Raw genomic sequence first — 18045 nt, 5'->3', positions numbered from 1 at the left:
TGGTTTATTCTAGTTAGCTGCCGTAGGTTTGCTGTGGCTGATGAAACAGTTGTTTTGCCCCTAAGAGAGAAGAAAAATCATCTCTGGATGTAAGCATGAATTCAAGTATCTTTCTCTCCAGCATTTTAGATCATAGCATCTTTGGCAACATCAACATGATCAGTTTAAGTTATGACCACAAAGAAAGAGGAAGAAATATCAAAATGCTGAGAAAAATGTACTACTTAGGAAAGCCCAACACAAAATACAGCACTAAAACACAAGTACTTAATATATCACAAATTGATCTTAGGAAAATATTTTGTAAATACATAAAAAAGTCTGCACAGATCTCTAATAGCAGAAATGCTTAAATTTTTAACGGCAACTACAAGAGGAAAACTGAATACCTACAGATATATGTATTATAAAATGAATTTAGGAATCATAAGCCAAGTAGTTCCAACATCCTACCAGCTTCAAATGAACCTAAGGGCCACCACCCATGTGGTCATTGTGTTTACTGTAGATCAATGGTTCTCAAACCTTTTTGGTTCGCGGCGCACTGTAAACCATATAAACATTTTCTGGCGCACTTCGTGTACAAAATTAAAAATATATTAATATATTTTAAACTATGAATAAAAATAACAATAATAATATGCTTTCATAATATTCGCGACACACTTAGCCACCTCTTGTGGCGCACCAGTGTGCCCCGGCGCACTGTTTGAGAGTCACTGCTGTAGATTCACATGCAAGATGACAGAGTTTGAAAATTCTGTCAACTGCAAAAGATACATTTTGAAACACTTTTCTGCCTGCAGTACTGCTTGTGTTATTTAAGCCATTCAATGTAGCTGTAAAAAAATATATGTGGGAAAAACATCCAGAAATACTAAGAAACACATGGGGGAACATCTCAGCAATATCAGAAATAAGAGATCAAAGGCCCCTTTGGTTGAGCATTTTATGCAATGTAATCATTCTCTTTTGGAGTTCAAGTTTTGGGGTTTAGAAAAATTAAATATGGAAAATAATAATGTTTTGCTGATACAGTAGGACCCCGCTTACCGGCGTTCTGCTGATGCGGCGGCTTTCAATTCGGGGAAATTCCCCGTTTTAAAGCCGATTTTGCTACATTTTCGCGTCATTTTCGTGTGACGCGTCCCATTATAGTCAATGGGTTCTGCTTTACGGCGATTTCCACTTTACGGCTGGGGCCTGGTCCCTAACCCGCCGTATAAGCGGGGCCCTACTGTAAAGAGATGGCATGGATACTAGCACTAAAAGCCTCTGACCCCTGGTGGGCTTAATGGGGAGCTGGAATTTCCCCCCCTTGTGTAGTTTCTAACAATTGCAGATGATCTTTATTCTTTGTTCATGGTCACACGCAGTCCCATGATGGCAAACTGGAATTGTAATACATATATCTATAGGTATTTAGTTTTCCTCTTGCCATTAAAAATTTAAGCATTTTTGGTATTAGAGAGCGCTGTAGACTATTTTATGTAAGTATTTATAAAATATTTTCCTAGCATCAGTTAGTGATGTATTACTTGTGTTTTAATGCTGTATTTTGTGTTGTGATTTATAATTGTCCATTTATATGTATAAAAGTAGTCTTTTGTATAGCCCCTGATGAAGGCCCAATATACTAGAGGCCGAAACGCATTGGGCTTTCCCAAGTAATACATTTTTCTCAGCATTCTGGGATTTTTTCCTCTTTCTTTGTGGTTCTTCGAATGCTGACCATTTTTTATTTCCAGTATAAGTTAAGGGCATTAGTTTGAATGCAAAACTCTCATTCAGCTGAAGATTGTACATGTGACTTTCAGTGTCTCTCTGTTTACCATCCAAATAAACCAGGCACAATAGTAACTTACCTTATGGAGCTGTCGTGATTTACTTGTGTGATAAGGCAGTGTTACTAATGATGCCTTTCAAAAGGTGGCTTTCTCTGAAATGCTACTTGTTTCACATGCAGGGCAAGCCAGACAGGCACAGCTTTGTAGTTTCAATGCGTGGATGAGACGCTGGTTTCGGGAGGAGGGGTTTGGATTTGTTAGGCACTAGGAAACATTTTGAGAGAGCCAGTGTGGTGTAGTGGTTAAGGTGTTGGACTACGACCTGGGAGACCAGGGTTTGAATCCCCACATAGCCATGAAGCACACTGGGTAACCTTGGGCCAGTCACTGCCTCTCAGCCTCATGAAAACCCTATTCATAGGGTCGCCATAAGTTGGAATCGACTTGAAGGCAGTACATTTACATTTAGGAAACATTTTGGGACAAGCCAGGCCTGTACAAAAGGGATGGGCTCTACTTGAACCAGAATGGAACCAAATTGCTGGCACTTAAAATAAAAAAGTGGCAGAGCAGCTTTTAAACTGATTGAGGGGGAAAACCCGACAGGAGCTGAGAAGGGTCTGGTTTGGAATAAACCTCCCATCTGTAAAACAGACAAAAAAAAGGATGAAAATTTAAATGGGGTAGGCCTAGAACTAGGCATTGTGAGAGCAGGGGCATAGGATATCACTTCAGAAAGGCAAAATTACCACAGGCCAAACCCAAAGTGCCAAAGACACTTGAAGAGAGACACTGCGTACAAGTGTCTGTACGCTAATGCTAGAAGCCTCCAAACCAAGATGGGAGAACTGGAGTGATCGGTCTTAGAGCAGAACATTAATATATTAAGCTTAATGGAAACCTGGTGGAGTAGAGAAAACCAGTGGGACACAGTTATCCCTGGATATAAACTATATTGGAAGGATAGGGAAGGACATATTGGAGGTGGTGTTGCTATATATATGAAAGAAGGAATTGAATCCAGCAAGCTAGAAATCCCAAAAGAGGCAGACTCTGGGGTGTGATGATACCGCACCCCAAGAGGAACTTAGTTCAAAATACTCAAGGAGATCTTGAGATGAGATATGAAATTGAGAAAGCATCCAAACTAGGAAATGTGGTAATGGGTGACTTCAAGTATCCTGACATAGACATATGTGTTCCAGTCACAACAAAGAAGCAAAATTTATAGATACCCTAAATGACTGTGCCCTAGAAGAGATGGCCATGGAACCTACCAGAGGGACGGTGACCCTGAATTTAATCTTAAGTGGGGCCCAGGTCCTGATGCAAGATGTAAGTGTTGTCAAACGGACTGGGAAGAGTGACCATAGTGCCATGAAATTAAACATACATGTAAATAGCCGATTGCCAAGAAAATCCAACACGGTCACATTTGACTTCAAAAGAGGAAACTTTAAGAAAAACACACGAGGGGATTGGTAAAGAGAAAGCTGAAAAACCAATGCTTGGGAGTTGTTTAAAAACACAATAAGAGAAGCTCAACTGGAGTGTATACTGCAGATCAGGAAAGGTACCACCAGGGCCGAGAGGATGCCAGTGTGGTAAATGAGCAGTGTCAAAGAAGCTATTAGAGGCAAGAAGTCTTCCTTCAAAAAATGGAAATCTTGTTCAAATGGGGAAAATAAAAGGAACACAAACTCTTGCAAAAAAAATGCAAGAAGACAATAAGGGATGCTAAAAAAAGATTTTGAGGAGCACATTGATAACATAAAAACCAACAAAAAAATCTTTAAATACACTCAAACAGGTGACCATCTAGGGAGGCGATCGGGCCCTTGGATGATAAAGGAGTCAAAGATGTACTAAAGAAGGATGATTGCAGGAAAGCTAAATGAATTTTTTGCATCTGTCTTCACAATGGACGATATAGGGCAGATCCCTGAATCTGAACTAACTTTTGCAGGAAGGAACTGAGGCAAACGGTGGTGACGAGAGATGAAGTTATAGGCTTAAAAAACAAAGTAAAAATTGATAAATCGCTAGGTCCAGATGGCATCCACCTGAGAGTTCTCAAAGAACTCACATGTGAAATTGTTGATCTAACAAAAATTTGTAACTTGTCCCTCAGATCTGCCTCCATACCTGAGGACTGGAAAGTGGCCAATGTAATGCCAATCTTTAAAAGGGTTTCAGGGACGATCGCAGAAATTACAGGCCGGTTAGCTTAACGTCTGTCCCAGGAAAACTGGTAGGAAACTATTAAATATAGATTAACCAAGCATATAGAAGAATGAGCCTTGCAAGGGAAAGTCCTGTCTCATTAACGTATTAGAATTCTTTGAGAGTGTCAACAAGCATATAGATAGAGGTGATCCAGTGGACATAGTGTACTTAGACTTTCAAAAAGCTTTCGACAAGATACCTCACCAAAGACTCCTAAATAAGCTTAGCAGTCATGGAATAAGAGCAGAGGTCCTTATGTGGGTCATGAATTGGTTAAGTAGCAGGAAGCAGAGAGTAGGAATAAATGGACAGTTCTTCCAATGGAGGGCTGTAGAATGTGGAGTCCCCCAAGGATCAGTATTGGGACCGTGCTTTTTAACATGTTTATAAATGACATAGAATTAGGGGTGAGCTTTGACATGACCAAGTTTGCTGATGGTACTAAATTGTTCAGGGTTGTCAAAACAAAAAGGGATTGAAAAGAGCTCCAAAAGGACCTCTCCAAATTGAGTGAATTGGGGGCAGTAAAATAGCAAATGCATTTCAAGGTAAACAAGTGTCAAGTTACATTATAGGAACCAGAAAATCTTAATTTCACATGTACACTCATGGGATCTGAACTGCAAGTGACTGACTAGGAATGAGACCTTGGGGTCGTAGTGGATAGCTTGATGAAGATGTTGACCCAATGTGCAGCAGCTGTAAAAAAGGTAAATTCCATGCTAGGGATCATTAGGAAAGGTATTGAAAATAAAACTGCTGATATCATAATGCCATGGTATAAATATATGCTGCAGCCGCATTTGGAATACTGTGTACAGTTCTGGTTGCCTCACCTCAAAAAGGATATTGTAAAGTTGGAAAAGGTTCAGACAAGGGCAATCAGAATGATCAAGGGGATGGAGTGACTCCCCTATGAGGAAAGGTTGCAGCATTTGGGGTTTTTAGTTTAGAAAAAAGGCAACATGATGGAAGTGTATAAAATTATGGCATGGAGAAAGTGGATAAAGAAAAGTTTTTCTCCCTCTCACATAACACTAGAACTTATGGATATTCAATGAAGTTGAATGTTGGAAGAATCAGGACAGACAAAAGAAAGTACTTCTTCACACAATGCATAGTTAAAACTATGGAATTTGCTCCCAGAAGAAGCAGTGATGGCCATCAACTTAAATAGGTTTAAAAGAGGATTAGATAAACTCATGGAGGATAAGGCTATCAATGGCTACTAGCCATGATGGCTGTGATCTGCCACCATACTCAGAGGCAATATGCTTCTGAAAACCACTTGGCAGAAGCCTCAGGAGGGGAGAGTGTTCTTGCACTCAGGTCCTGCTTACAGGTTTCCCATGCACATCTGGTTTGCCACTGTGAGAACAGGATGCTGGACTAAATGGGGCACTGACCTGATCCAGCAGGCTCTTATGATCTTATGTTTTTATGTGCTGATCCATAGGAAAGGAGTGTGGTATGCATCAAAAATGAATAAAATTAGATCCTTGTTGCAGTTCCTTGGTAATGCAAAATACAATAAAAACATTGCAGGCATTAAAAACAAATTAATTTTAAAATCCTGAGAAAATTTAAAATGTTTTGGCCTACTTCCAACACAGTGTTGGTACCAGGCAAGCTTCCATAGGGAGGGAATTCTACAAATGAGAAATCACCACTGGCTGGACTCTCTCTCTGGTTGCTAACCACCTCATCTCAAATGACCCAGAGGAGAACCTCCAAAGATGACCTTAATAAAATTGCATGTTGATATGGGAGCAGGCGGTCTTTTAGAATGCCAATGAAAGAGAACAGCAGATACTTATTTTTGCACACAGCACCCTCAATATACACGGTCCTTTATGGGATTGTGCCTGCCACCCAGGAAGAAATCATTGATCTAGGGCCAGGCTACTTGTTGTGCTTTCTGCCTGGCTCTCCCAAGAATTCTAGAGGCAGCCTGTGCACAGACAAAGAAAGCCAGAGGGGATCTAAACCAAGCACCCAGGGTGTGAAGAGTTGCTGGCTGCTCTTTTTTCCCCTTTTTAATCCATGGTTTATAGTAGTAGTATACAGCAGGGCCCCGCTTACCGGCGCTTCACATTCTGGCGTTCTGCTAATGTGGCGGTGGAAAATTCCCCATTTTAATGCCGTTTTTGCGATTTTGTGGCATTTATGCATGACGCGCCCCATTATAATCAATGGGGTTCCGCTTTACGGCAATTTCCACTTTACGGCGGGGGCCTGGTCCCTAACCCGCCGTATAAGCGGGGCCCTACTGTAGTTGAATACGGTCACAGACCAAACAGATGGTTTGTCTCCACATATCTCTTTCCTTAGTGCTAAACATTTCCAAGGAATTGGGATAAAGGTTGTTGTTGTTATATGCCTTCAAGCTGATTATGACTTATGGCGACCCTATGAATCTTTTTTGGATATATTCATAGTTTTCATAGTAAGAGGTATTCAGAGGTGGTTTACCATTGCCTTCCTCTAAGCCTCTGGCACCCGGTATTCCCAGGTGGTCTCCCATCCAGGTACTAACCAGGCCTGGCCCTGCTTATCTTCCGAGATCAGACTAGATTGGGCATGTTCAGGGTAGTATGGTCATAGACTTGGGAGGAGGGAGCTGGGGAAAATTAGTCATAAAGGGGAGAGAGAAGTGGATGGGGCCACCCCAAGACATTCTGCTGCTTAAGTTGGGGCATGAAATGACCCAAGTCAAAGTGAATAGTTCCCAAGGCTAGTCAAGTTATTTTGGCATCTTAAGGCACATGTGCTTCTTCTCCTCCTTGGCAGTAAAATAATAATAATTATTAAATAAATAATAATTTGCTGCCTCTTCATTACACCCAGAATTGGGTGCCTGGGGCAGCAACCTTAATTTGCCAACAGCCAAGTTTATGTAGAGATACGCAAAGGGGGGAAAATCCAGCAAGGAGCAACTCCATCTCTATACATTTGCCTGCCATCCCTTCAGTTTTCTCTGCCTGTTCAAAGGAGAGACTTCAGAATTCTCAACAGGCAGCTGAGTTGAGCTGCCTGTCTTCTCAGGCTACTTAAGAAAGACCTGTGTGCCCCAAGGGAAGTTATAAGTAAGGAAGCCTAGGGCAGAGTTCACATGCCATCAGCTCATGATTACATCCCTCTTACATCCATCCCTATGTAAGAAGGCAGCTATTTCCATCCTGACTTGTCTGCATCACAATCAGCACGGTTTCCATTCCGCTGCAGTTTGGTTTCCACCCTGTAAGACATTTATTTGTCTCACTATCTGCTATTTAATGTAATTTATGTCAGTTATTAATTTAACTAATTAATTAATGACAATTATTTGCACACCATTCATTTCAATGCAAAGGAAACACAAGTTATATGGAGGAAGGATATCATTTGTGGACTGAAAACAACAACAGTGAATACTGATTGGTATTTGCTGGATTGATTTCCCTTCCAGACGCTGGATGAACAAGTGAACACTGGCAATTTCCATTTCTTTTTCTGTTGGAATTTTCCAACATCTCTACTCTGGACAGACCCATCAGTCAGCCTGAGAAAAATCTATATTTTGGACTATTTGTTGTAGTATTCTGAAACTGTAAATTGCCTTGAGAGTCTTGGCAGAAAGGTGGTATATAAATGCAGTAAACAAATAATCAGGCAAGGGCAAAAACATGGTGCAGGTTAATGCTGCTATATCTACACTGATAGATACTATAACATGCAGCAGCTAAGGATAGTCCTGAAAGTTAGAAGGCCATTGCACCACATTATTGTTTTAGAAGCAGGCAGCAGTAAGGTGCATCGATGGCATTGGCATCTCTGTGGCTTACTGGGAGGGAGAGGGGAAGGGGCAAGGCAGTGGGGAGGTTGGTGCTGCGCGTGCGCACGCACACACACACACACACACACAAAAGCAAAAGCCTGGTGTGCACATGTGTGTTATATATTAGTTAACGTACAACTTCAGTCTGATTCTTTATAGAAAACTTGCTTATGAACTTCCTGGAATCATTTGTCTAACTGCTGAGGATAGACTTTTTGGTCTCATCCTGTGAGGTGGTTCTTATCTTATGCTGTAACAATCTTACGTTCTGTATCCATTGTGAAAGTTTCCATTATTCCTTTGTTTATAATTGAATTGTTGAGTAAGATAAGACTGTTGTGATAATTAATCTGTAATGAGAGTCCATGATTTTTTTTCACACAATATGATGCTATTGTAACATTTCTTGTTTAGATAATTGAAGTTATTTTGGAGGTCTCTCTTGAAGTTTGGTAAGTAATTTTGATTCACTGGGAAAAGAAATTTAGGAAATAATTACAGAAGCACTAGGGTTTTGAGAGTAGGTTACGATTTGTAATGTTAAGTGTGAAGATCTAACTGATGGAATAAGTTAGGGTTGAAAATACCAGCTAGGAGGTGGGCATGATCCAACCAAAGTCCCATTAATCTCTAGAGAAAATATTTAACATTTGCCTAATTCTCCCATTTATTTAAACTAAGGGGACTCAAATGTATTCCATTTCAGCTACATAACACCCAATATTTGCAGTATCCTATAATAAAACTATTGCTTCTACAAAAATCAGTGTTGCAGGATTTTTAGACATAATTTTTAGAAAGTCTGGAAATCTGCTTGACTATAGCAATGCACTAGAACACAGAATATGGCATCTAATGTCCTATACAGAGTTTAAAGAGCAAATTTCCAGTCTTCATGTTGAAAGAGAAAATACAGAAAACATGGTTATCATTTTTTCTACTTAACGGCAGACAACACAATTAAACACAGTTAAATTGGCTTGGCCCATTGATTGTAATAGGATTAAGCAAGCTTAACTGTGTTAGATTCTGTTGAGAAAATAAAGTCTAAATGAAGGTTGCTGCTCCACGAGCTAGAGGGAGCCCCAGCTGACGAAGCGTCAAGGCCCCAGCTGACGAAGCGTCAAGGCCCCAGCTGACAAAGCGTTAAGGCGAGTTAAGCAGCAGAGCGAGTTCGGCAGCAGGGCGAGGAGGCCAGGGGCCCCCACTCTGCCCATCTATTCCCTGACCTCAACTAAACCACAGTTTCTAACCCATTGACGTAATAAACATTAAACAAAACTATGCAGGTAAGAAGCCAGCAGGGGTGTGGGGGCTTTCCAGTGTTTTGCACCGCCTGCAGCACGTACGACTATCTGCCTGTTGGACAGAAGTCGTGGGTGTGCCCTCGGTGCAATGAGCTCCTGGCTCTCCGGGAACGACTTCATTTCCTTGAGGCCAAGGTGGCGGACCTGGAAAAGCTGAGAGAGGCAGAGAGGTGTGTGGAAGGGGCCTTCAGGGACGTTATAGCTGTGTCCCACTCCAACGATGATAGCTCTTCTGCTATCATGGAGAACGACGGTCTCAGGGAAGGAGAGCATCCAGCTGAGGAAGAGGGAAACGATCCCTTAGAAGGGACCCATTCCTTGGGGGATGAGCAGCTATCCTCTCGTGCCGAGGATATATCTCCAGGGGGTGGAGGGATCCTTGTAGTGGGTGATTCGATCATTAGGAACATAGACAGTGGGGTGTGTGATGGGCGTTTAGACCGCAAGGTGTTTTGCCTGCCTGGTGCGAAGGTTGCGGATATCGCCCGTCATTTAGATAGTTTGGTAGACAGTGCTGGGGAGGAGTCAGTGGTCGTGGTGCACGTTGGCACCAACGACATGGGGAAATGCAGCCGTGAGGTCCTGGAAGCAAAATTTAGGTTGCTAGGTAGGATGCTGAAAGCCAGGACCTCCAAGGTGGCTTTCTCTGAAATGCTACCGGTTCCACACGCAGGACCAGCCAGACAGGCCCAGCTTTGCAGTCTCAATGCGTGGATGAGACGATGGTGTTGGGTGGAAGGGTTCGGATTTGTTAGGCACTGAGGAACATTTTGGGACAAGCCAGGCCTGTACAAAAGGGACGGGCTCCACTTGAACCAGAATGGAACCAGACTGCTGGCACTTAAAATTAAAAAGGTGGCAGAGCAGCTTTTAAACTGACTGAGGGGGGAAACCCGACAGGAGCTGAGGAAGGTCCGGTTCGGAATAAACCTCCCCCCTGGGATAAAGACCAAAGAAATGATGAAATTTTAAATGGGGTAGGCCTAGAAGTAGGCATTGTGAGAGCAGGGGCACAGGATATAAATTCAGAAGAGCAAAATTACCACAGGCCAAACCACAAGTGCCAAAGACACTTGAAGAGAGACACTGCTTACAAGTGCCTGTACGCTAATGCTAGGACCCTCCGAACCAAGATGGGAGAACTGGAGTGCTTGGTCTTAGAGGAGAGCATTGATATAGTGAGCATAACGGAGACCTGGTGGAATGGAGAAAACCAGTGGAATATGGTTATCCCTGGATATAAACTATATCAGAAGGACAGGGCAGGACGTATTGGTGGCGGAGTTGCTCTATACGTGAAAGAAGGCATTGAATCCAGCAAGCTCGAAACCCCAAAAGAGGCGGACTCCTCCACAGAATCGTTGTGGGTGGTGATACCATGCCCCAGGAGGGATTTACTTCTGGGAACGATCTATCGTCCCCCTGATCAAAATGCTCAGGGAGACCTTGAGATGAGATATGAAATTGAGGAAGCATCCAAACTAGGAAATGTGGTAGTAATGGGTGACTTCAACTACCCAGACATAGACTGGCCGCATATGTGTTCCAGTCATGACAAAGAAGCAAAATTTCTAGATATTCTAAATGACTATTCCCTAGACCAGTTGGTCATGGAACCGACCAGAGGGACGGCAACCCTGGACTTAATCCTCAGTGGGGACCAGGACCTGGTGCGAGATGTAAGTGTTGTTGAACCGATTGGGAGCAGTGACCATAGTGCTATTAAATTAAACATACATGTAAATGACCAATTGCCAAGAAAATCCAACACGGTCACATTTGACTTCAAAAGAGGAAACTTCACAAAAATGAGGGGATTGGTAAAAAGAAAGCTGAAAAACAAAGTCCAGAGGGTCACATCACTCGAAAATGCTTGGAAGTTGTTTAAAAACACTATATTAGAAGCTCAACTGGAGTACATACCGCAGATCAGAAAAGGTACCGCCAGGGCCAAGAAGATGCCAGCATGGTTAACGAGCAAAGTCAAGGAAGCTCTTAGAGGCAAAAATCTTCCTTCAGAAAATGGGAGTCTTGTCCGAATGAAGAAAATAAAAAAGAACACAAACTCTGGCAAAAGAAATGCAAGAAGACAATAAGGGATGCTAAAACAGAATTTGAGGAGCACATTGCTAAGAACATAAAAACCAACAACAAAAAATTCTATAAATACATTCAAAGCAGGAGACCATCTAGGGAGGCGATTGGACCCTTGGATGATAAGGGAGTCAAAGGTGTACTAAAGAACGATAAGGAGATTGCAGAGAAGCTAAATGAATTCTTTGCATCTGTCTTCACAGTGGAAGATATAGGGCAGATCTCTGAACCTGAACTAACATTTGCAGGAAGGGATTCTGAGGAACTGAGACAAATAGTGGTAACGAGAGAGGAAGTTCTAAGCTTAATGGACAATATAAAAACTGACAAATCACCGGGCCCGGATGGTATCCACCCGAGAGTTCTCAAAGAACTCAAATGTGAAATTGCTGATCTGCTAACTAAAATATGTAACTTGTCCCTCGGGTCCTCTTCCGTGCCTGAGGACTGGAAAGTGGCAAATGTAACGCCAATCTTCAAAAAGGGATCCAGAGGGGATCCCGGAAATTACAGGCCAGTTAGCTTAACTTCTGTCCCTGGAAAACTGGTAGAACGTATTATTAAAGCTAGATTAACTAAGCACATAGAAGAACAAGCCTTGCTGAAGCAGAGCCAGCACGGCTTCTGCAAGGGAAAGTCCTGTCTCAGTAACCTATTAGAATTCTTTGAGAGTGTCAACAAGCATATAGATAGAGGTGATCCAGTGGACATAGTGTAGTTAGACTTTCAAAAAGCTTTTGACAAGGTACCTCACCAAAGACTTCTGAGGAAGCTTAGCAGTCATGGAATGAGAGGAGAGGTCCTCTTGTGGATAAGGAATTGGTTGAGAAACAGAAAGCAGAGAGTAGGAATAAACGGACAGTTCTCCCAATGGAGGGCTGTAGAAAGTGGAGTCCCTCAAGGATCGGTATTGGGACCTGTACTTCTCAACTTGTTCATTAATGACCTAGAATTAGGAGTGAGCAGTGAAATGGCCAAGTTTGCTGACGACACTAAATTGTTCAGGGTTGTTTAAACAAAAAGGGATTGTGAAGAGCTCCAAAAAGACTTCTCCAAACTGAGTGAATGGGCGGAAAAATGGCAAATGCAATTTATTATAAACAAGTGTAAAATTATGCATATTGGAGCAAAAAATCTGAATTTCACATATAGGCTCATGGGGTCTGAACTGGCGGTGACCGACCAGGAGACAGACCTCGGGGTTGTAGTGGACAGCACGATGAAAATGTCGACCCAGTGTGCGGCAGCTGTGAAAAAGGCAAATTCCATGCTTGGGATAATTAGGAAAGGTATTGAAAATAAAACAGCCGATATCATAATGACGTTGTATAAATCTATGGTGCGGCCGCATTTGGAATACTGTGTACAGTTCTGGTCGCCTCATCTCAAAAAGGGTATTATAGAGTTGGAAAAGGTTCAGAAGAGGGCAACCAGAATGATCAAGGGGATGGAGCGACTCCCTTATGAGGAAAGGTTGCAGCATTTGGGGCTTTTTAGTTTAGAGTAAAGGTGAGTCAGAGGAGACATGATAGAAGTGTATAAAATTATGCATGGCATTGAGAAAGTGGATAGAGAGAAGTTCTTCTCTATTTCTCATAATACTAGAACTCGTGGACATTCAAAGAAGCTGAATGTTGGAAGATTCAGGACAGACAAAAGGAAGTACTTCTTTACTCAGCGCATAGTTAAACTATGGAATTTGCTCCCACAAGATGCAGTAATGGCCACCAGCTTGGATGGCTTTAAAAGAAGATTAGACAAATTCATGGAGGACAGGGCTATCAGTGGCTACTAGCCATGATGGCTGTGTTCTGCCACCCTAGTTAGAGGCAGTATGCTTCTCAAAACCAGTTGTCGGAAGCCTCAGGAGGGGAGAGTGTTCTTGCACTCGGGTCCTGCTTGCGGGCTTCCCCCAGGCACCTGGTTGGCCACTGTGAGAACAGGATGCTGGACTAGATGGGGCACTGGCCTGATCCAGCAGGCTCTTCTTATGTTCTTATGTTCCTGCTCATCGCAGAGTAGAATATAACAACTGTCACTCACACCCCATATAATAATTTATAATAGTTTGCACTCCTATCTCTTTGCCTTTACCCATTCTCATCCGTTTTATGTGAGTGCCAGTCCTTTTTCAATGCTTTGCAAAAAGGTAGTGACATTCTTTAAAAAATTAGAAAACACATTGATACAGAATTTCAAAATCTGTACAATAACCCTCCAAAGCCCAAAATGCATTCCTGAAATACAAACCATATTTGTCTATGGAGTTGGTTACAATCTTTCTTTTACAAAGCAAAGAAAAAGAAAAAGGAGACGGTGGCAGCGGCAACAATAATTGGTTGCCTCAGCTTCAGTTGGTGGTGGAGCTACAATAAGCAATAGCCTGGTGGCATTCCTCATTACAAGCAGAACTGCCCAATGGGAGCCACGCTGTGTCATAATGTGGTATCATTTCCAGAGGCATTCTTGTTTTTTTAAAAAAAAAGTGGAGGGAAAGATGGTTGATTCCACAGGTTGCAACTTTGTTCCCATTGTCCCTTTCTTACCATAGAACGATATTACAATATTGTCCAATCTCAAAGACTGCAAAAAACTTTAGTGGTCATCCCCTCCTTCTGTCCCAAAAGTGACAACAATGGCTAGGCTAGATATTTTGGCCCAGAGCTAGTACAGTAGCGCTCTGCTTACCGGTGTTCCGTTTTCCAGCGTTCCGCTGATGTGGCAACTTTCAATGAGGGGAAATTCCCCGTTTTAAGGCCGTTTTTGCTCTTTTGCAACATTTTTGTGTCATTTTCACACGACGTGCCCCTTTATTTTCAATGGGTTTCGCTTTACGGCGTTTTCTGCTTTACGGCAGCAGTCCGGAACGGAACCTGCCGTATGAGCGGGGCTCGCCTGTACAACTTTGTTTAAAAGAAATGGCATTGCATAAGAACAGCAAGTCTTGGTGCCATTATTTTCAGCACGGTCCTCGCAGGAGGATTTCTCAGTGGATTGTTTCTGTTGCTCAAGTTGAGTCACAGTGAATGGCATCCATGTTTGAGCATGACACAAATAGTGCTTATGACTTAAGCCTCTGTGTTTTCATTTATGGCATGTGCAAATATTTCAGGACTTTGCTTATTCATGGAGAAAACTAGACTGTTTCATGTTTTTTTATTTTATGACATAAAGTGTGTTTGTTTTTTGCCCAGTTCTTCAACAGACCTCCGTTTCAGCATGGCCCTGTGCGATGAAGAGAAGGCTTTCCGACAGCAGCGGAAGGCTAGAGTAATGCACCATCTGAACAGTTTCCTGGGGACAGACTTAACCTCCACCCGTGATGTAAGTTTGGAAGGCTCATGTCAGTAGCCAAGACGGTTGTTGTCTTCAGAATCATATTCCTAATTTATTGTTTAAATACTCATAGAACAACTAAGTTCAGCGATAAAAATACTAAATAGATGAGCTCAGAATATTAAAATGCTAACAGTCTGGCATCTGCTAATTAGATTTTGTTGCTGTTTGAGCACAGGATCTCATCTCTGTTCCTACTCTCATAGTTCTGCAGTTTCTTGTTTCAATGCTCTTTTATCATTACTTCTTTTTTTGTCTCTGCCGGCAAAATCTGGAGTAGATGTTAGGATTTGTTTTCTGGAAGTTGTTGTAGATTTTGGACTTTGGATTTTGATTTGAATCTTCATTTTAAACAATTATACTGTTCCCCTCTTTTTTCTTTTCTTTTAGGCCTAGGAAACTGAGAATCTTAGTATAGATGGCATGAAATCTAACATAGGATCAAACCTCTTGTATAAAACTGAATAAATGATTTTAAATCCCTGCCACGCACAGAAGTGCAAAAAGGGCTGTGGAAATTGAAGAGAAGCAAGTGTCTGAGATGATCAGGTTGATAAGCTTGAATCAGAAGCTGAACTGTAGTCAGTGATGTACCAGAAGGAAGAACATTGGCATTTTGTTGTTATTTATAAGCACTGTAAATGAGCAAGTTGCTTTACAAAGCAACATAAGGTGGAACAGGCACATATGTCTATCTAACTTACAATACAAAGCTTGCAATGTAATTTTGACAGCAGGGAGGGCAACAAAGGAAAGGAAGGGTGAGGCAAGAATCAACAGGAAAAAGGAAGAATGGGAGAGCAAGGATAATGTGGGAAAATGTAGTTAAGTGCTTATTTATTTATAAGATGTCTTACCCGCCCTTTATAGTTAGGCGCCAGGATAGGTTACAGCAATATAACCATATTTTTTTCAAAGTAAGTAAAACAGTTTATATACAATTATAAAAACAATGAAAACAAGTCCAAGCAAAAACAGCACAGTACAGATTAAATAAAACAGAAGAGGTGGGTCCCACAAAAATACTGGGGTAAAGAAGTGCATCCTCAGCATATTACAGAAGCTGTATAAGCAAGACGCTAGACACACCTGTTAGGCAGGCTTTGTTTCAGTTGTGGATGAAGACTAAGGAGTAAAACTAAAAGCTTTCTGGAAAGCATGGCTTGTGAGGAGGCCTTTGAACAAAGAGACACTGAAGAGGCGTCACATAATAGTTCTTAGAGGGGATTCCTCTACAGGCATAAAAGGTCACAAAGGACCTTGGGAGAGTAATTTAAGGAAGCTTCCTATTTTCTGTTTTCTGTCCTTTAAATAGTTACCAATCCATAAGAAGACCTTGACTTTTTGTTCTATGACTGCTCACTTTACTTAGGAGCCTTTACTGAGAGCTGCTTGTCAGAGAGACAGGACTTACCGTTACAGAAGCCATGTTGATTCTTCTTCAGCAAGACCTGTTCTTAATAATTTTATATTTAATAATGCTTTCTACCAGTTTACTCCCAACAGACAGTAAATGAACTGGCATGTAATTTCCTGGATTTCCCTGGGATCTCTTATTAAAAATTGGTGTTACATTGCTTTTTAGACCTCTGGTACAAAGAGGCATCTTAGAAATAGGATACACGTTTTTGTTAGAAGATCAGTTTTGCATTTGAATTCCTTACTCCCTCATATGAGCTAGCAATAATACAAAGCGATACAATCAAGATACAGATCATGTCTTCCTTTGCTCTTTGAGAGAACAAAATTATACTTGAAAATATGCCCCATGAAACTAGTTGAAATCTTAATAAACATGGATTGGATCAGATTGTAGGGTTGATATTTATTTATTTATTTATTTATAATTTGGTTTATATCCCACCCTTCCTCCTAGTAGGAGCCCAGGGCAGAAACCAGTAGGAACTCAGGGCGGATACAGAGACTTAAAGCTCCTTACACATGCCACTACCTATTTTAGCATCAGCCAAGAGTGGATTTCTGCTCCTAAGAATACTCATTTGGTGTCATTTGTATCCACAAATGTCATAATATACAAATGCTGTTACCAAGGTGGCAGTTATAGAGCTTTGAGGATGGAATGCTCAGAGGGGCTTCATTTGCAGAAGCTAAGTGATGCTGGTACTGTCCTCCAGGTTCAGGCCATGTGGTGCCAATGTGTCCAGAGAGTATGTCCAAAAATTCTCCCTTTTAGTCAATGCTGCTGGATCTGTTGGCATCTCTATAGCTGTAATGGAAAAATCCAACAGGCTGTGGTCCTCGGTGCTGAATTTTTTTGCAACTGGTTGCTCCACTTTTTTTTGTCAAGATTGGTTTCTGAAGTGTGTGCATAGGTCAGTTGTAGTTTTTCCTATGTGTTGGATATAACATTCTTTTTTTTTTTGCATTCGATGACATAAATTATATTGCAGGACCTGCAGGTGATGGTTCTGTTTAATGTAATATGTTCTGCCCATCCTAGTGCTTTTGAAAAAAGAGTGTGAGAGTGTGTGTGTGTGTGTGTGTGTGTGTTTCTCTCTCTCTCTCTCTCTCTCTCTCTCTCTCTCTCATCTATTTTATCAATCTATCTAGACTGGAGCTGAGAAAAATAGTTTCTCACTGGGCCACAATCTTTCTAGGTAACTCAGAGGAGATTTTATTGCTTCTAGCTGATCCAGAAACAAGGGCTGCTTTCCCACTGCACTTTATTTTGTTATTCTGATAATTTCTTACCTGGTAATCACATTATATTTGATCTTTCACATGACATACAAGCTAGTTCTGAAATTCTAGTGGAATATAGTGTAAGTTTAGCTCTCATTTCTGTGATAAATAATACCATAAATAATCCATTTGCAAACTTGGGAACCTGGAAAATCGCTAACTACAACTGCTCATGTGACAGACATCCCAGCATGCAGTGTGTTCCCACCCTTTAGCCATGTGGGGTTTTTTTTTGCCTGATGAAAATTATACCAGTATTCCGGCGTAGGCATGGATAGCAGCAGCATTTCCCACACACACCCCTGTGTCTATACAACTAACATTAAAAAAAGTCAGACGCTAAGAAGAGAGAGGTTGCATGGCAATGGAACAAGATCTTAGACCTCCTACACAGCGGAGAACTGCAGTGTGCATGTGTATAATGGGTGAGGGACAAAACAAGACACTGTTCTTTGCAGCCATGTGAAAGACACTTGCACAAAATGCTGGTATATCAGCTGAAAAAGCTACTGTTCCTTAACGCAACAGGTATTGCAGTGTGAAAGGAATGTTAGAAACCAGGACAGAAGCGCTACCATTTAAATCCAATAAGCCCGTGTCTGAATGCAGACTAGGTCAGAAGAGATTAATATGTCTGAATGTTCATAAATAATGTAGGGGAAGGGGTTAACTGCACGTTATATGCTGACATATGTACAGTGATCTGATCTCTTTCTTTGTTTAACTGCTTCAGTATAAGGAATGTGGAATGGCAAGGTGGCAGGAGAGGGAGGGG

General features: G+C 41.6%; 1 protein-coding gene and 1 pseudogene across 6 annotated transcripts in view; one reads left to right on the top strand and one right to left on the bottom strand.

The window, feature by feature from the left end:
• Nucleotides 1–18045, top strand: part of PLA2G4A (phospholipase A2 group IVA) — a 177558-nt gene that overhangs the window by 116593 nt on the left and 42920 nt on the right. For all 6 annotated transcript variants that reach the window (XM_061634012.1, XM_061634009.1, XM_061634010.1 and 3 more), the window contains 2 exons: nt 8245–8282; nt 14426–14555. In XM_061634012.1, the coding sequence (XP_061489996.1) occupies nt 8245–8282; nt 14426–14555 (168 nt within the window). The remainder of the gene's footprint in view (nt 1–8244; nt 8283–14425; nt 14556–18045) is intronic.
• LOC133388106 (5S ribosomal RNA) lies at nt 6501–6619 on the bottom strand (annotated as a pseudogene).

This window comes from Rhineura floridana, chromosome 6 (assembly GCF_030035675.1).
Source record: "Rhineura floridana isolate rRhiFlo1 chromosome 6, rRhiFlo1.hap2, whole genome shotgun sequence".
NCBI classification, from domain to species: domain Eukaryota; kingdom Metazoa; phylum Chordata; class Lepidosauria; order Squamata; family Rhineuridae; genus Rhineura; species Rhineura floridana.
This window is presented reverse-complemented; position numbering and strand designations above follow the sequence as displayed.